Source organism: Chrysochloris asiatica, unplaced genomic scaffold (genome assembly GCF_000296735.1).
Source record: "Chrysochloris asiatica unplaced genomic scaffold, ChrAsi1.0 scaffold00203, whole genome shotgun sequence".
Taxonomy (NCBI): Eukaryota; Metazoa; Chordata; class Mammalia; order Afrosoricida; family Chrysochloridae; genus Chrysochloris; species Chrysochloris asiatica.
The window spans coordinates 2,035,497-2,055,907 of NW_006408721.1; the positions used below are offsets into that span (position 1 = coordinate 2,035,497).

General features: G+C 39.9%; 2 protein-coding genes across 2 annotated transcripts in view; one reads left to right on the top strand and one right to left on the bottom strand.

Moving 5' to 3' along the window:
- RGL1 (ral guanine nucleotide dissociation stimulator-like 1) overlaps nt 1–20,411 on the bottom strand; it is a 381,962-nt gene that overhangs the window by 348,473 nt on the left and 13,078 nt on the right. The window lies entirely within an intron of this gene.
- APOBEC4 (apolipoprotein B mRNA editing enzyme, catalytic polypeptide-like 4 (putative)) lies at nt 10,706–11,791 on the top strand. Its single transcript, XM_006872529.1, has one exon. It carries the CDS (start codon nt 10,706–10,708, stop codon nt 11,789–11,791), a length of 1,086 nt encoding a protein of 361 aa, XP_006872591.1.

Consider the following 20,411-nt stretch of genomic DNA (forward strand, 5'->3'; position numbering starts at 1 on the left):
TAGGATAAACACTGGAACACCAAGGTCAGTTTAAACCACAAGGTTGGTGGTTCAAACTCACCAGTTGCTTTTCGAAAACCCTATATAGGATTGCTATTAGTCAGAACCAACTTGACAGCGCTTATCAACAACAACAATACCTCTACAAGAAAAAGAAAACCCAATTGAAAACTGGGTAGAGGACGTGAACAGACTTCACCTAGGAAGACAAAAACACATGAAGAAATGTGCGTGATCATTAGCCATTAGAGGTACAAATCAAAACAACAATCCCAGCATTAATAGCAAAGCTCAAAAATACAGAAAACAACAAATGGTGGGAAGGGTGTGGAGAGACTGGGGCCCTCCTACATTGCTGGTGCCACTGTAAAATGGCTCAACTACTGTGGGAAATGATATGGCGCTTCCTCAGTAAGTTGGAAATAGAAATACCATATGACCCAGCAATCCCTCTACTTAGTATACATCTGCAAGAAACAAGAGTTATGACACAGGTGTGCACACCCATGTTCACTGCAGCACTATTCACAATAGCAAAAAGAGAGAGACAGCCTAAGTGCCCATCAGTGAGAAAATGAATGAACAAACTTTGGTTTGGTTTGCTTTAGTCTTCAATGTTATGTAGTATTCCACACAACGGAATACTACATAACGTTGAAGATTAACCATGAATCTACGAATTACCTCACAACATGGATGAACCTGGAGGACATTTTTACGCTGAGTGAAATTAGTCAATCACAAAAAGACAAATATTGTATGAGGCCACTATTGTATAAACTCAAAAAAAAAAAAGGTTTTCATGCTAAAATAAAATTCTTTGATGGTTACCAAGGATAGTAGGGAAGAGGGAGTAATTTGCTGGCTAGAGAGTTGACACCTGTTAACTTGAGTGACTGAGAGGGCAATATACAAGAAGAGGGAGGTTAGCCGAATGATGAAAACAGATGAAGACACAGGAAAGAGTGCAAGAGTTAAAGGGAATACAGGTAAATACTGCTACATATACAACCCTGGAACAACAGGGCTCTACGGGTAGATACATGGATACACAAGCTGAATGGGCATGGGAGGGAGAATGGGAGTATACCCACAAACATATAAGGATTGGACAGAGGATATTTGTACATAAGCACTCGACAGCAATGTCAGTTTGAACCTCAAAGTCAGGGGTTCAAATCCACCAGCTACTCCTTGGAAACTTTATACAGGGTTGCTATGAGTCAGAACTAACTCCACAGCCCTTAACAAGAACAATTTACCTGTGCTGCAAACATACTTATGAACATGGTGAAGCATGTTGTTTGTTGTTGATAAGTGCTGTTGAGCCAGTTCTGCTTCATAGCAACCCTGTGAGCAAAATGATGAAACTTCTTAGATACTTTTAAATACCTTACGGCTGAGACCAGGGACTCAAGACAGTCTTAGGGGACACCATGGCCTATTGACATAACACAGTCTGCACAATGTTCTACATCCTACTTTGGTGAGTAGCAACGGGGATCTTAAAAGGATCATGAGCCGCCATCTAACATAAAACCATTCGTCTCTCCATGTGTAGAAGAAAGAAGAGTGATAAAAATTTGAAGATGTCTGGAATCAATTATTCCAATGGACTAATGAGACGATATCATGCTTGATATGATGGAGGGTCAGAGAAAAGAGGAAGACCCTCAATGAGATGGATTGGCCAGGTGGCAGCATGGATGGACTCAAGTGCGGCAACAGCAGTGAGGTTGGCCCAGGATCGGACATTGTTTCGTTCTGCTGTGCATAGGGTCACTATGAGTCAGTGCCGACTCGATGGCATCTAACAACAACAACAACAATGGAACACATGAGTATCAGTCTCCATGATTCTGAGACCAGAAGAACTAGATGGTGCTCAGTTACCACTTTCAACTGCTTGAAAGGGATCACATTAGAAGGTCCTGGATACAATAGGAGAAAATGTAGAACAGAACTCAAAATTATGAAAGAGAAAAAAAGACCAGGCTTACTAGTCAAAATTAAACGGAGAGACTCCAGGACTATGGCCCTTGACCACTATTCAGGTCTGAAACAGAACTCAGCCTCGTGGCCCAAATTTCAGTAAAGTAGTAGATAGGTATGTGGTGGTGGTTATGTGCTGTGGAGTTGGTGCTGACTTACAGCCACCCTGCATAGGGATTCTGAGGCTGCAAATCTTTACGAGAATAGAAAGCCTCATATTTCTCCTGCGGAATAGCTCGTAGTTTCAAACTGCTGATCTTCCACTACGGGGAACAACACTATGCTCACCACGGAATGGTCAATCCGTCAAGATCAAAATGGCACGTTTCCCTAAAAAGAAAGTTCAAAAGGATTAGGAAGGAGAGTGGAAAGGAAGTCAGAACCACAGGGAGGAAGTGGATTAACTGATGTTACCTGGAGGAGACTGCAAGCATTGAGATGTGCACAGCTTGTTGAATGTAAAACTGATGATCTGCGCTATAAATCTTCCCTCAATTCACAATAAACAGTGATGGGGCAGTTCTACTCTGTCCTATAGGGTTGCTCTGAGTGAGGATTGACTCGATGAAATGGAATGCTTAAGAACTTTTGGTGGTAAGCAATGTAAATATAAAAAAAGCAACCATGAATCTGTATTTCTAATTACTTCTGGTTTGTGTTTGTATTTAATTAGAATTGTATAATGACTAAGTTGTGTTCCTTTTTTCATACTTGGGAGGGAAAAAACGCAGACCTTGCTGTGAGTGTTTACTCCTCCAAGTGACCCAAGGAAGAGGAATGAGGAAATGACCAAGAGTGGTACAAACAGTGGCTTGTGACTATCAACTTGTGGAATGTCCCAGGAGATGGTATGGAGGCAGGGAAAACAGCAGAGAAGAACGTAGAAGAGCAAGTGGCGCCTCCATCAGCCACAGAGAAAAGGCCACACCTGATTCAGGGGCAAAGCTTGTCTTCGATCGGAGGTCAGCACATATATATCAATCGCAAGAGTCTCCCAAGGAATTTCAAAGAGGAAAGAAATTGGTAACCTAACAAACCAGGTTTGGACAAATAGAGGACTCTGTCACTTCAGGGGCTGGGGGCCTATTTCATCTTTGGGGAAGTTAAGTCCTGCTCCCTCTCACAACAAGGGAGAGCCTTCCTGGGATCAGGCAAACAGAGACCCTGGCGCCTCCACAGATAATGGATCCAATATATCTGGTCACACACAGAGCCTGGCACCTATTCTGGACCAGGACAAAAGAATTCCATACATAGCCTCAGAACTTGATTTTCACAGCCAGAGAGGAAAACACCAACACTTAACCAGTCAGATGTTGAGCTTTCATGCAGACTGGAATATGCATTCATGTATATTTTCATCTTTGGAACAGGTGGTTTGAAATGCAAATAAAGTACAAAGTGTCAGAGCCGTATCCTAGCAGTAGCTACTTTGCAAACGTTACCATGGCACCAATTCAACAGTGTTCTCAGAGGCACATACACCTCAGAAAGGCTTTTCTAACTTGGGACAGCAAGATTCAAACAAACTGATACAAACTGCGAAGGAGTCCTGACCTGAAATTGGAGGTGGATTTTTACAGCACAGTGGCCCCCCAGAGCTACGTGAGAGGGCCTAAGACTTAAAGGACAACAAAGGAAACGGAACATCTCCTTAGAACACCTGGAATGTGATCCAAGCCTGGAGACAAGATGATGGTAATTATAACCACTAACATTTGTTTTTAGCTGCTAACAGATTGTGCACAGATTGTGAAGGGCAAACTCCATTCTCCAATTGCTCCAGTGCAAAGTGTGCTTTAACACTACTCATTGAATCCTAGTCGGGTGAAACAAAAAGAGAGCAGATTGTCCTGGGGTCTTGTTCATTTCTGTTAAAGTAAGGAAGGCTGTTCTCCCACAGACCCAGCCCAGGGGCCATTCACAATCAGATGCAAGGAGTCCTCCAGCAGGTTGTCTTCTAAAGATTTCTACATCTTTAACTTCTAAGAGAACTCTGCTCTGTCACAGGCCACATCCATTTCCCAAGCACACACAAAGCCGAAAGAAAAGAATGAAGTAGTGGGGACACAGGTGGCTGGGGAAGCAAGTCTTAGCCTAATCTGACTTGTGATCCCATCAAGGTTGCTAAGGAAGACCTTGGGCTAAGTAGGCCGAGCTCTTTACCTGGTTAGGGGAGAATAAACAAACAGATCACTATCCTATTAACAATACAAGATGGTGGTGGTTGCGTGCCATTAACTTGGTTTCGAATCATAGCAATCCCGTATAGGGTTTCCAAGGTTGTAAATCTTTGTGGGAACAGAGAACGTCATCTTTCTTCCACAACAATACAAAACAGTCTAGTGATAAATGGGATATTGATGATTTTTAAGAGTTCAGTGGGGGTAGGGTTCTTTTCTGCTTCCCCTTGAGATGACTGTTATATATATATAAAAAAAAAAAAAGCCTCAAAAGACCCTCTGAAAGGTAAAGAGCTCCCCAACAGAGAATTCCATTGGTTGTCCCTGAAAAGTCATCAGCAAGAATGGGATTCCCAAGCTCCTTTCATTGCATATCCTCAGGGTCTCCTGAAATACAGCAATGCTGCACCATTCCCAGCTAAAACAGCCATGAGGGGAAAGAGTGCAAAGGAAGGAGGGCTTCAAAGAAGCAATCAGGAGTTTCAGCTTAATGCCTTTATCATGAAACAGAGACTTCTGCTTTCCAAGGAGGTAATTCTGGGATCATTATATATATACAGTTGGAGTCCTGTTTGGCATTGAGGGTTAATGCGCTGGACTGCAAAGTTGGTTTGAAGCGCAAGGTCGGCAGTTCAAACTCATCAGGTGCTTCTTGGAAATTCTATATAGAATCAATAGGGGTCGGAACCAACTCCACGGCACTTACAACAGCAATATATACATTTAGCATACCCCTGTCCCCAAAAAGACAGAAAGGGGCCTCAAACTACTGCTTCCATAACATATCTGTATTAATGTCAAATACATTTTCAACGAACGAGTTTAAATTACGCTTGAGCCTGTTTGTCGGATAAGCCACCCAGTGGTAGAGCACGTTCAGGACACTATATCCAAAAGTGAGGATCTGGGCTTGCCCTCAGCAAGTTTTGACACCAAAGAGATCATCCAGTATGACGAGTAAGGTTGAAAGAAGAGGAGGCCCAGGAAGAAAGCATAACCAGGTAGGAGACTCTGTCATGGTTCCAGGTGGTTGGCTTGTGGTTAAGGGTTTATGCAGCTGGAGGCACTGGGGAAAAAATACCAGCTCCCTCAAGAAAACATTATACAAGAACTAGAAAGACTTGGGACAAGAATTTATTTGCATCAGGAAACTTTAGTACTAAGGAGAAAACTGAGACAAAAGCCTTATGAACCCAGAGATTAGGAGAAAGCTGGGAAGTTGATGGGTTATGTGGGGCCCAGACACTGGCCAATAGAATAATGGTGACATGACTAAAGTCAACTCTACCTGTACCTGTATGAAGGCTCTAAAATATTTTCTGCCCAGAATAGCATTTGCACAGGAATTGTATTGGTAGGTCCAAGACTGGATATCAGGTCATACCAGAAATAGCAGTGACTAGATTTTGAAGTCCAGAAGTCCATAAAGTGCTTCCATATGAACCAAAAAACCAAAGACATTACTAATGATTAGATTCTGACCCTTGCTGAGCCTGTAGGACAGAGAACTGCCCCGTGGGGTTTCCAAGGCGGTCATCTTTACAGAAGCAGACTGCCACAGCATTCTAGAGAGTGGCTACTGTTCCCGTTGAGTGCCATCGAGTTGGTTCCGACTCATAGCGACCCTATAACAGGTTTCCAAGGAGTGGCTGGAGGGTTTGAACTGCTGACCTTGTGACTCAAACTGACCTTGTGGTCCAGCACATCATCCTGTAGTCCCACACCAGGACTCCTCCACAGAGTGGGCTAGTGAGCTCAAACTGCTGACCTTCTGGTTAACAGCCAAGAGCTTAACCACTGCACCACCAGCACTCATTCTTTCAGAGAAGAGGCCAAGATATATTTTTGTGAAATGATAAATTAGATTTAGAAAAATGAAAGGTATACTTTGTAGTGATGGTCATATCTAAATATCCTGCTTTCTTCGTATTGACGTTTTCAAGACAGTGTCTATTTACTATTCATAAGACTGTGATGTGCTACATCCCAACAAAAATCACGACTGGTTAAATGTAAAAGATGGAACCCTAAAGTAAAAGGAAAAATATATATAAGGTTGAATACTCAATTGCTCTTTAATGAGGAAATATTTTCTAAATGGAGGAGATAAAAAATAAATCACAGAGTAAAAAACTGACCACATAAAATTGTAAAATGTAATGCAAATAATATAACATAATTAAAAGGCAATCCATAAATCAGGTAAAATATTTGCAAAAAAAAAGATGGCACAGTTAAATATGCCTGATGCATGAAAGAGCTCTTGTAAAGCAATAGGGAAAATCCAAAATAAAAAAGTAGGAAAAGGATCAAAGATATTTCACAGAAAAGGAAATACATCAATAGGTATGTGAAAAAGTGTTCAACCACACTAGGACTAGAAATGAAGCAAATGATAACAAACAGAGATAGCAATGCCTGCTTTTCAAGTACCTTGATAAAAACAGTGGGAAAGAACATGATGAAATTGGTATCATTTTATAGGAAGCATTCTGACAAAGTTTGACCTAATAATACTTCTAGTCATCTACACGAAATGAAAAAAAAACACACAGATATATGGGGAATTTATTTATAGAAAATTCATCAGAGTGTTACCTGTCACAACAAAATGATGTAAGGATTGGAATGGTGAAGGTATAAAACAAAAGACAAATTAGCCATGGATATTGTTTTTTGAAGACTTTTTAGTAACATGGGGAAGTTCTTGTGGCATGATGCTAAATGAAAAAGAAAGATATAGAACGTTGTTATTTATATTATGGCATTACACAGCAAAAAGACTGGAGGGGATATACCTATGAACAGTGATGGGATTGCAAGGTGATACAACAGCATCTTCTCTGCTTATCAATATCTTCAAATATGCTACAATAAGCATATCATACATTAGATAGTAAAAAGTTACTTTGAACTGTTTTTGTGTAATACCCTAGGCAGCTGCTTAAGAACAATAATAACCAAATGAATATTATTCAAAAGGAAAGATCATAACTTAATGATCTCTATTTTGTGGTTAAATATCATAGAAACTATTAATCTGAAATAGTCCAATGAACTATAGTTGTGTGGCGCTGTAGGATAAGCACTGGACCTCAAGGTCGGCTGGAATTCTAAAGGTCGGCCATTCAAGCTCACCAGCTGCTCTTCAGAAACCCTATACAGGAACTGACTTGATGATGGCACTTCACAACAATAAACAACACAGCTGCTTTTCAAAATAGTAAAGTTTCTAAGGAGTCCTTGGGTGGCACACATGGTTAAGCACTTGACTACTAGCCGAAAGACTGGTGGCTTGAAACCACCCAAAAACATTTCAGAAGGCTGGCCTTGTGATCTGCTTTGGAATGGTCACAGCCTTGAAAACCCTATGGATCCGTTTGGCAATTAACAACATAAGTTTCACAAATACTCTAATGGACCATCTACTGAAAATAAAACTCAAAGGTCAGTGAATACCAAAGGATATTCAGGTGGTACCTCTACAAGAAGGCTCTATCATGAAGTGGAATGGACTCCATGACTCTCTTCCCATAAGGATAATCATCTCCAAATTACTGCCATAGAAAGCTTGCAAGTCTGTCTTCTGCCTATAACTGAAAATATCACCATAGAAAGTTTGCAAGTCCATCTTCTGCCTATAACTGATTGAAATACCTAAAGTGGGGCTATAGCGTGCCCAGTGAAGGAGGCTTTCTACAGAGCCTTTGCATTCATAAGACCATAGATGGAATCCTGAACCCCATCCAGAATCTTCTGAGGTGGAAAATCTCCCCTTGAAAAGACAAGAAGACCAGCCTGCAGCGGCTAGAAGAACAGAAGATACTTCTTGAAAGAAAGACAGGAAAAATACAAAAGAATAATAGCAGTCTGACTGACTACCAGGAGAACAAGCAAATTGTTTGCCCAAGAGACATCAAGTCATGTGCTCAGGTCCCCTCTGGGCAAATCCTCTTCTAAGACTAAAACTCAAGGGGAATACACAAGCAGGCATACAGTCTGACAGGTGACCACACTGGTCACCGATAAGGGGAAGTGAGGAAAAAACAGCAATGAAGCTATGAGCTAAGTCCAACCACATTCAATAGACTCCTGTGAACATGGGTGGAGACCTGGTTGGCCAGCAATACGGCAGGACCTGGGGACTCCTGGGCCCAGAAACAGTGACATAGCCACAGAGGACTAGAGTGGAGAGTGAAGTGTCCAGCTGATATGAAGAGAGGGCATATGCATAAGTACACCCACACTTACAGATAATACCCACTTGACCTGGCTTCAATGAATGGATGATCAGAACTCAACTAGAAGAGGAAAAAAAGAGTAACCTGATACAATTTGATGAACTTGACCTACACCTATGGATGCCGTAGCTCAAAAGAGGGAACAAATCTTTGCAGCGAGGGTCATTCCCAACCCCTCAGTACACAGGGTAGACAGGGATGGGCAACTTGGACACTGGCTACCCAAAATGGGAGGGCTAAAAGCCAAGAAGTGACTGGCTTACAAGCTTTCAAGAGGGAGCCTAAATCCAGAGGGCGTGAAGGAAGGTAGACTCTCCAACTGAGTAGTATGTAATCTGTCTGGGCGGGGCTGATGAAAGGAGATGGGGATAGGATTCTAGTGATACAACACTGAATAATTGCTATCAGGACTGACTGTGAGGATTGGAAATGTAAAGGTAGACATTTTGTAGCCAAAGGAGGGGAGTGATTGACTTTGCAGTCCAGGAGCCGAGGTCCCTGGGACCATCAAGAGAGAAGAGTGGAGTGCAGGACCCTACCCAGGGAAACAGCGACTCCAGAGATGGAGGCACAGACGATGACATGGAGATATGGAGTGGCTGGGGACTCTAGACCCAGAAAGGGAGAGGGACTGTGTGCTGATGACCAAGGTGCAGGCTTGCGGGGTATACTGTTTGGTTGGTTGATGATGCATGGAGGGGATTGTAATCATGGCAATGAAACTATATATGATAGGATGAATGTAAAGCTAATGTTCTCCCATGTAAACTATCACATAATTCACAATAAAAACGTAAAAGAAAAAAAATAGCTGATTTTAAATCCAAGCACACTTAAACTCTTTGCACAATATAGTAGACACTAACATATTCAGAGAAGAGATAAAAGAAGAACATTATGAACAAAATGTAAAACGCACACTTATTTCTTTAGATTTTCATAAACAGGAATCACTAGGTTACCCCAGGATTTGTTCTATTACTACTAATAAGAGCTAATATTTATTGAGTTTTTATTATGTGTCAGGTGCATAGGAAAGCAATCCTAAAGACAATCCTATGAAGTAGAATTGCTGTTATTAAGTGCCATTAAGTCAGTTCCGACTCATAACGACCCTGTCTAGGGTTTCCCAGGAGCAGTTAGTGGGTTTCAACTGCCAACCTTATGATTCACAATCTAGTGCTGATCTTCCAGCAGGATCAGGAGTGTCACACAGGAGTCCATGAAACAGGATTAGCCACACTCTCTGTTAGTTGGTTTTCAGTGACTAAATATTCGGAAGTAGTTCATCACTCCTTCTTCCTAGTCTGTCTTTGTCTGGAAGCTCATCTGAAACCTGTCCACCCTGGGTGACCCTGCTAGTATTTAAAATACCGATAGCATAGCTTTCAGAATCACAGCAACTCACAAGCCACCACAGTATGACAAAGTGACAAACTTCGTCTCTCATACTTCAGACATATTGTCAGGAGGGACCAGTCGCTGGAAAAGGATATCATGTTTGGTAAGGGGGAGGGTCAGAGAAAAAGAGGAAGACCCCCAATGAGATGGATTGGCCAAGTGGCAGCATTCATGGACTCAAGCGTGGCAACAATTGTGAGGTTGGCCCAGGATTGGGTAGTGTTTCAGTCTGCTGTGCATAGGGTCGCTATGAGTCAGTACCAACTCAATGGCACCTAACAACAACAACATATTAGTTGGAGGAGTCCTGGTGTGGCACTGTGGGTTAATGCACTGGACTGCAAGGTCAGTTCAAACAGCAAGATCGGTGGTTCAAGCTTACTAATCGCTCCATGGAAACCCTATACAGGGTTGCTATGAGTCAGAACGGACTCGACAGCACTTAATAAACAACAACAACATTAGTTGGAACCGACTGGATCACACTTAACAGCAGCAGCATCTGTGAGGAAGCCCCCAGATATTAAATAATGTAACTTGCCTAAGGTCACATCATTAGCAAATGGTGAGCTCAGATTTGAAACAAGGCAGTTAGTTTCTGAACCTACACCATTTGCTTTATGCCTCGGAGCCTAGGAAGCTAGTAGGGTTATATTATGACTTTCTCTTTTGTTTCCTCCCTAACATGGGAATCTCAATATAGAAAGATGATTCTTTTGGAAGCAGAGAGGCTACTCTAGTTCTTGTATTATCTCCTTTAAAGGATGATGTAACAACAAATTAATACACATTGTCTTTCATTTTTCCTGAATGATTATATATATATTTATACACTTTTTTTTTTTTTTTTTTTTTAAGGGTTGCAGCTAGAAGACCATACAATTAGGAATGGAGCCCTTATATGAGGAGTATCTAGCAAATTGTGGAACAATAGTAAAACCTTACTACTGGCTTAGCTTCTCTTTAGATTGTTCCAACTGTCCTTACCATATTCGGACAGGTGAAGAAGCAAGAGTCTCTTACAGAGAATTTCAGCAGACCTTTGGATTCCCTTATGGGCCAGTGTATTCTGAAACAAAACAGCTCGTATTTTATGAACTGAAAACTTCTTCTGGCAGCCTGGTACAAAAGGGGCATGCTAGCACTTGCGCTGGGAACCATATTCATCCCGAATCAATGCTGTTTGAGACACAAGGTTATCTTGACTCAGCCTTATACAATAACGACCGCATCAGGCATATCATTCTATATTCCAACCACTCTCCTTGTAATGAAGCTAGCCACTGCTGCATCAGCAAAATGTACAATTTCCTGATGACGTATCCAGATATCACTCTTAGTGTTTACTTTTCTCATTTCTATCACACTGGGGCTGACTTTCCCGCCTCAGCCTGGAACCGAGAAGCTCTCCGGAGCCTGGCCAGCTTATGGCCACAGGTCACTTTGAGTCCAATAAGTGGTGGGATGTGGCATTTTCTCCTCAACAACTTTGTGAGTGGTGTCTCCGGAGCGGCTGTTTTCCAGCCCATTTTACCTGGCAGAGCACTGGCTGACAGACACAATGCATATGAAATCAATGCCATAGCAGGAGTGAGGCCTTATTTCACTGAAGTTCTTCCCCAAACAAAAGGGAATCAGAGCATAAATGCTCAATCTGTTTTAGAGAGCTATCCCTTAAACAACGTCTTCCCCAGACTATCTTTTCAAGTACCAAGTGGACAGCTACAACCCTACCTGACCCCAGGCCCCAGGATTCCTGTTGTTTTTGTGCTGGTACCTTTCAGAGAACTACCACCAATGCATGTAGATCAAAATCCACAAAAGCCCAGGAATGTTGTAAGGCACTTAAATATGCCTAAAATGTCATTCCAAGAAGCCCAGGACCTTGGAAGACTTCCCATTGGAAGACCAGTGGAAACAGAACAATTTACAAGTAGCAAAGAGGCAAATGAAAAGAGGAAAGGGAAGAAATAAAACTTAATCCACAGCCTGAGACCAAACAATCATGAGAGAAAAAAAATCACAGCCAACAAAAGTCTAGAAACTTTCTTCCTTAGGTCTGATCCAAGATGGAGATAAATTAAGGCACTAAAAACAAAACCTAAATTACTTCGTAGATCAACTATTACTGAGTGATGATACTATTTTTAACATAATCTAAAATGTTTCCAAGCACAGTTTGATCCCTCTCTTCTACTTTCAGCATGACAGAATCAAAATGGAGTCATTAGTACTTTGCTAATGTTTTGATGCAGAAAAGTAATGTCATTATTCTAGTCTAACCACATCATCTTCCCACTAAAAAAGCCCATGGACTAAATAGCTTTTCAAATTGGTTTCAGCATAAAAATGTACTGTAAAATTGGAAAACTGCCTGAAGTTACTGACATTGAGTGTTGTTTGCAAGATTTTCCACTCATGTTTATTTGTGGACAAAACATTTTAAGCACCCCATTTTTTCTAAAGTGATTCAACATAGTTTTCTATGGGGAAAAACTCTTCTGTTCATTGATACTGTATAGCTACAAAATTGATTCTGAAACCCAGCCACGCACCCAAGTCTGATCTCGCCCAGTTGAAGCCTCTTCCTCCTCAGCAAAGACAGACACAGAACAAGACAGGAGACTCTCAAGGGCCTCTCAATCACATACCCATTAAGACCTACGTCATTCTGACTGGTTTTCAGGCTACTCCTTTACTGTCTTGTTGCCTTGTCTCATAAGAAAGACAGGAAGCTCCTATAAGACAAACACTGTCTCTTTCCCGCTTTGATTTCTTTTTCCCCCTTAGGAAATTTAGGGAGAGTAGTCAAGTGCTTGCTTTACCACTCAGCAGTGGGCATCTATTACTTTTCTGAGCATTGATTCCACCTTCTTCTGACACAGATTCCCAGTGTATAACATCTAAGTTTTACTTGTCATTTTTCTGATCCCTCCTTCCTCTTTGCCAGTTCTTATCTGTACCTTCTCTTAAATCTAGTTCCAAGAAGAATTGTCCTAAGAAGTGCTCCCTGACTAACCACTAAATACTTAAGTGAATGTACTTTCTTTGCTATGTTAATTCACATTTGCTGTCTTAATTCCCTCTTGGAAATATGTAAAGATGCATTACAAGAATCAGACATTGATGTATAACTGGCTATTTAAAAAATGTTATGTAAAAAAACAGAAAAAGAATAATGCTAAGCTAGTAAAATAGTTTTGCCATTAGAAGAAAAAGCTTAAAACATATAACACTTCATACTCAAAAACAGAGGAAAGAGAGGGAAACAATTCTTTTAGGAATGTAACTTGCTATTGTGATTAAAATAAACATGAATAAAAATATTACAAGAGATTTCTGTTGTTAGCCTATACATTTTTGTAGACTTATTCAAATACAATCATACTGTGAAGCCCTGGTATGGCACAATAGGATAAGCACTGTACTGTTAACCACAAGGTCAGCAGTTCAAACCCACCAACCATTCTAAGAAACCATACTCAGGGTCACTATGATTCAGAACCACCTCAACAGCACACAACAGCAAAAACAAAAGTTATATTGTAGCATATTTATTGTTGTTAGGTGCTGTTGATTTCAACTTATAGAGATCTTTTGTACAACAGAATGAAACATTGCCTAGTCCTGTGTCAGCCTCCCAAGAATTCCTATATTTGAGCCCATTGTTGCAGCCATTTTTTTCTCTCTCTCATCTTTTATTTTACCAAGCATGATATCCTTCTTCAGAGACTGGTCCCTCTTGAGAATATGTCGAAAATAAATGAGATAAAATCTTAAACCATCTTGGCTTCTAATGAACATTCTGGCTGTATTTTTTCCAACACAGAGTTGTTCTTTCTTCTGGCCATCCATTATTCAAATGCAGCCATTTTTCTCATGTCTTCCTTACTCATCTAATTTTTACCTGCATATGAAATGAATGAAAATGGTTTGGGTCAAAGTAACTTCTTTGCTCTTTTAATAATTTAAAGAGTTCTTTTGTAGAAGATTTGTCCAATGAAATTGTCCTTTAATTTCTTGACTGCTGATATCATGGATGTTGATTTTGGATCCAAGTAAAATGAAAGCCTTGACAATTTCATCTTTTCTCCATCTAACTCAATGTTGTTTATTGGTCCAGTTGTAAAGATTTTTGTTTTCTTTACATTTAGGTGGAATCCATAATGAAAGTTATAGTTTTTGATCTCCATCAGTAAGTGCTTCAAGTCCTCTTTGTTTTCAACAAGCAAATTGTGTCATTTGTATATCATAGGTTGTTAATAAGTCTTCCTCCCATCCTGATGCCACATTCTTCTTCATATAGTCCAGCTTCCCAAATTATTTGCTTAGAATATATATTGAATAAAAGTGCGGAAAGAATACAACCCCAAGGCACACCTTTCTTGATTTTAAACCTCTCAACAACCCCTTTGTTCAAATGACTCGGTAGCCTCTTGGTCTACACACAATTAAGTGTTGTGGAATTTCTATTAATTAATGTTATCCATAGTCTGTTATGATTCACACAATTGAATGTCTCTGCAAAGTCAATAAAGCACAGTCAAACAAACATCTTTCTGATAGTCTCTGCTTCTATCCAAGATCCATCTGACATCAGCAATAATACACCATGCCCTATTCCAAATCTGGCTTGAATTTCTGATCGTTCCTTGTCAATATACTGTTGCAATAATTTTCAAAATTATCTTCAGCAAAATTTTACTCCCATATGTGCAAAATAATTTCTTTTAGAAGGATGAGCACAAGGCTGGTCCCTATGAGGTGGAGGTTGCAGGTATGCTAACATGTTGTTGTTGTTAAATGTCGTTGAATAGGTCCCAACTCATAGTGGACCCCTCCTGTATAGTGTTTCAAGAAGCAGCTGGTGAGTTTAAACTGCTGACCTTGCTATACCATTCCATAGTCCCTGATATCAACCACTAGTCCTCCCCTCAGTATTCTCCCCTATGTCCCAGGCTTCCACAATTCTCTGTAACATTTCACAGAACTCATGGGCTGTCAGAGAAATGGCTCACACAGTTGTGGAGGCTGGCGAGCTTCAAAACTGCAGTTTAGATAACAGTCTGGAAGATTCTCTGCAGTCACACAGAATCTGGCTGTTGGTGTTGGCTCACAAAACTGTGGAAGTGGGTAAGTCATGTCAGGCTGCTGGCTCAAGTACCAAAAACAGAGGTCAGACAGAGATGAGCTTGTTAGTCAAGCAAAGGAGCACCCAACCCACTCACATCATCAAGATGGCTCATTTTATACCCAGCAGGATGGCAAAACCGACCAAGCCCTGTTAGATTTCCAAGTTTTTACAATCACAACTGTTAAAAATCACCCACAACCGAATCATATAATCCTATCAGCATCTTCCTATACCTTCTCTTACCTAGACCCATCAAGAAAAAGTTGCTTGTTGGGAGTTGCAAAGATATGGCTGTTGTGTGCTATCAAGTTTGTTATGACACACTGTTGTTTGTTGATGTTGTGAACTGCTATCGAGTCAGGTGACTCATAGCGACCTTGTATAGGATTTCCGAGGATCAGCTGGTGAGTTTGAACTGCCAACTTTGTGGTTCGCAGTCCAGTGCTGATCCTACAGTTTCACACTCAATGTAATGCCATGTGATATTAATGATATTGTTAGGTAATCTCCATAGTCTGTTGCTCTACCTTTCTTCGCAATGGGCACAAATATGGATCTCTTCCAGCTAGTTGGACAAGTAGCTGTCTTCCAAATTTCTTGGCATAGATAAGTGAGTACCTTCAGTGCTACATCAGGTTGTTGAAAGATCTCAATTATATTCTGTCAATTCCTGGAGTTTTGTCTTTTGTCCATGCCTTCAGGGCAGCTTGGACTTCTTTCTTCAATATCAGAGGTTCTTGATCATATGCTACATCTTTGAAATGGTTTACGATTTCTTTTGACAATTTCTGCATTATTTAATATCTTGCCCATTTGTTGTTGTTGTTAAGTGCCGTCGAGTCAATTCTGACCCATAGTGACCCTGTATAGGGTTTCCAAGGAGCAGCTGGTGAGCTTGAACCGCCGACCTTGCAGTTCAAATGGCTTTGCAGTCTGGCGCATTAACCCACAGTGCCACACCAGGACTCCATCTTGCCCATAGAAGCCTTAAATACTGTAACTCAAGGCTTTAATTTCTTCTTCACTTTTCTTGGTTTGAGAAATGCTGAGTGTGTTCTTCCCTTCTGTTTTTTTTTAAAAAAACTCCAGGTCTTGGCACACTTCAGTATAATACTTTACTTTGTCATCTCAAGCTGCCCTTTGAAATTTTCTGTTCAGTTCTTTTACTTCTTCATCATTTCTTCCAGTCACTTAAGTTTCTCATATTCTAGAGCAAGTTTGAGTCTCTTCTGACATCCATTTCCGTCTTTACCGATAATTACTATTTAAAGAAGTGCTGTTGAAATTTGTCACTGCATGTCTATAATTTGGAATGTAGAGTTAAAAAGTTAAAAAAGAAAAAGAAAAAAAAAGTTAAAAAAGAAAAAAGATATTGACATGACAAATTCAGCATCTCTGCCATGATAAAAAAAAAAAAAAAAAAAAAATTGGTCTCTAATTGTTGTTAAGTGCCGTTGAGTCAGTTCCAACCCATAGTGGCCCTGTATAGGGTTTCCTCGGAGTAGCTGGTGAGCTTGAACCACAGACCTTTACAATTCAAATCAACTCTGCAGTCCAGTGCATTAACCCACAGTGCCACACCAGGACTCAATTGTTGTTGTTGTTGTTGTTAGGTGCCATCGAGTCACTACCTAGCGACCCTGTGCACAACAGAACGAAATACTGCCCGATCCTGGGGCAACCTCACTATTGTTGCCACACTTGAGCCAATTGATGCTGCCACTGTGCCAATCCATCTCACTGGGCATCTTCGTCTTTTTCTCTGACCCTCTACCCTACCAAACATGGTATCTTTCTCCAGTGACTAGTCTCAAATACTGGGAAAAGGTGGGGAAAGCTCACAGGAATACCTGAAAAACAAATATCCTTTAAAATCATAATAGCAAGTCTTTTTAGGTTAACAATTTACAGTTCCTTTTAATCTATTATGTGGTTTAGTTACACCCTTGCTACTGGATTATACTCTTATTTTTAGCACAAAGATAAGTATATAGTTGTGAATAATGAAACTTACTGAAAGTACTAAATGGTGATTAAGATCACAGTTTAATCTACCAGACTTAGTTCACATACCAGTCTGCCATTTGCTAATTAAGTATCTAATATGTCCAAAATATGACTCAATTAGTTGCTCTTAAATGTATCTCCCGAAGTGGTCAAAACATCACAGCATCAGTCAGAATGCAAGGAGCCTACTTAGAAACATAGACTGATATCAAATAGGAAGTTATATTTCCAATAGGAAACTGGATATCAATAGTATATAAAAAAGACAGAAATCACACTTCTTTTACCTCCTCATTTCTTCAATTTGTTTTAGTGTCTGTACAATGGAAAGCATATTTCAAAATCTCTTCTGACATCCATTTTTGTCTTTTCCTTCTTTCTTGTCTTCTTAATGACTTTTGCTTTCTTACTGTATGATGTTTTTTATGTCATCTCACAACTCCTCTGGTCTTCAGTCTTTAGTGTCTAATGCATCAAATCTATTCTTGAGATGATTTTTAAATTCAGGGAGTATATGTTCAAGGTCATATTTTGACTCTCGTGGACTTGTTTTCATTTTCTTTAGTTTTAGTCTGAATTTTTATTTGGGCAATTAATGGATGGTCTGTTCCCCAATTTGCCCCTTTCAGGGCTGCATCTCTCCCATTCTTAACCTCCTCTACCATCTCTTTTCTCCTTTAAGTCCTTGATGGTGATCTCAGAGCTGGTGGGTATGTATGCCAGTCATCTGAGGCAGCGAATTACAAAGACAGCCCTGAGTTAGGGAGACACATGACAGAGGTGTCTACAGGGAGCTGAGAGCCAGACCCAGGAGCAATAAAAAGATGGCTTTTCAGAGCAATCAGTCCAGACCCATGTTCTTAATCATTATTCTTGAATGCCTGTCTAAAAAATGGTGCAGAGTCACTACAAAGCCTGGAGAAGTCACTATCCAGTTAGTGCCTGTCCTGTGGCTTTTCTGTAACTCTATGCAAACCACAATCCCAAGAGGCATCCTCTGGACTATGGAAGCGATGTAGGCTGCGGTGGGTTAGGTTGGAGAGCTTAAGTAGATTCCAGATCCTACAGCACTGGCCCTCTCCCTACCCCACTTCCCGTATCTCAGAACCCCATAGCAAACATAAATCCTGGGATTATTTTATACCTTGGATGTCCCTTACTGGCTGGGATGTACCAAAGCAGGGACCTGAAGTAATAGAGCATCGCTTTATTATCTTTATTAGTTAAAATTCATTGGAATTACTAACTGGCACCTACTTCTCACTCTGTATGCCAAAAAAGGTGAGATCTTTGGTGGCAGACTAAATGCTACATAACAGGCTCTGTGTCTAGTCTCAAATACTGGGAAAAGGTGGGGAAAGCTCACAGGAATACCTGAAAAACAAATATCCTTTAAAATCATAATAGCAAGTCTTTTTAGGTTAACAATTTACAGTTCCTTTTAATCTATTATGTGGTTTAGTTACACCCTTGCTACTGGATTATACTCTTATTTTTAGCACAAAGATAAGTATATAGTTGTGAATAATGAGACTTACTGAAAGTACGTCTTAAATGGTGATTAAGATCACAGTTTAATCTACCAGACTTAGTTCACATACCAGTCTGCCATTTGCTAATTAAGTATCTTTAGCTGAGTTATATAACCTTTGGGCGCCTCAGTATAACCTCTTAGTATAACTTCTAAGGAGTTCTGGGGTGGCACTGTAGGATAAGCACTGGGCTGCTAAACCACAAGATTGGCAGTTCAAACCCACAAGCTGCTCCTTGGAAACCCTATACAGGATGGATATGACTCAGAACCAACTCAGCAGCATTTAACAACAACAACATGAGCCTTAGTTTCCTCATCTATAAAATGGGAACACTATGGCACTGTAGGTTAATGCGCTGGACTGCAAAGTAGGTTTGAACTGGTTTGAACTGCAAGGTCGGCTATTCAAGCTGACCAGCCACTCCTTTGAAACCCTATACAGGGTTGCTATGAGTCAGAACCAACTCAACAGCACTTAACAACAACAACAAAGAACTGTTATAGGAGCTCTAGTGGTATTGTAGAAAAAGCACTGGACTGCTAGCTGCAAGGTCAGCAGTTCAAACCCACCAGCTGCTTTGCAGGAGAAAGATGAAACTTTCTGCTCCAGTCAGGATTTATAGCCTCGGAAACCCTGTAAAGGGTCATTATGGGTCAGAATCGACTTGGTAGAAGTGGGTTTTGTTTTTTTTTAATTTACAGTAATTATGACAATTAAAGAAAGTGAGTAAAAGGCCTATTTATCAAACACCTGACACATAGCAAACACTCATAAATTAGTAAAGTATTAAGAGGATAATGAGAGAAGATAAGGTTACAGTATCTTTCAAATTCATCTAAATAATGAATCTGTGATAGCTATTTTATATAAGAACTCAAGTTATCAGAATTTGTATCAATCAGCTGAAGGGGATAAAAAGATTAAAATAATGATTTTAGTATTTTACTTAAATAGTAAATAGTAGCAACAAGGAAAGCATTATGTCCATGGTCATGGAAGATATTAAAGTAATTATAAGAAAATAGTTTATGCAACTTCTTGCCAGCAAATTAGAGATCTAGATGAAATGCTCAATTTTCCTAGGAAAATATGCAGACTAAAATGATCTCAAATTAACAGAGAAAACTAAACAAATCAATAACCACAGAAGATATTCAAATACCTACCCAAAGATAGCTTTGCAGGTATGTTTCATCACTTTCAAAGAAAAAGGAGCATGAGGATTTTCTATTATTCAAAACTATTTTAGACCATAAGAAAGCGATGGAAAATTTCCAAATTCATTTGACAAAGCTTGTTGCTGATGTAGTCATTGTTTAGGGCCATAGTGTCATTTCCAACTCATAGTAACCCAGTGGGTTTGAACTGCTGGGTTTGAACCGCTGGCCTTGCAATTGGCAGTCCAGTGCTTACCCTATAGTGCCACACAAGGACTCCTTGACAAAGCATAACTAACCCTAATATCAAAACCAGATAACAATAGCACAGAGAAATAGAACCATGAACCAATTGTACTTTAAAATATAAGCTAATCAAATCCAGCAAAGAAGTAAAATAATCACATTTAACAAGCAAATAAAATGAATTTAGGAATGCAGGAATGTTTCAATATAGAAAATTATATAAATGTAATTCATTACACTCATAAATTAAGTCTAAAATGATAAGACTTTTTATCATTAGAGACTCAAAAAAGCATTTGCTAAATTCAGCAGTCATTCCTAAAAATCATAAGGCAACAAAAAAAATAATTCCAACTGGAGAAATACCAAAGACAATTCAATTAAAATATGAACAACACAGAGAAGCCTACTATTACCCAATTTCTCAAGACTTTTCAAGATTTTAACTAATAAAATAAGAAAAATACATGATACAAATATTGGGAAATAAAAGGAACAAACAAGATGGCAGATCG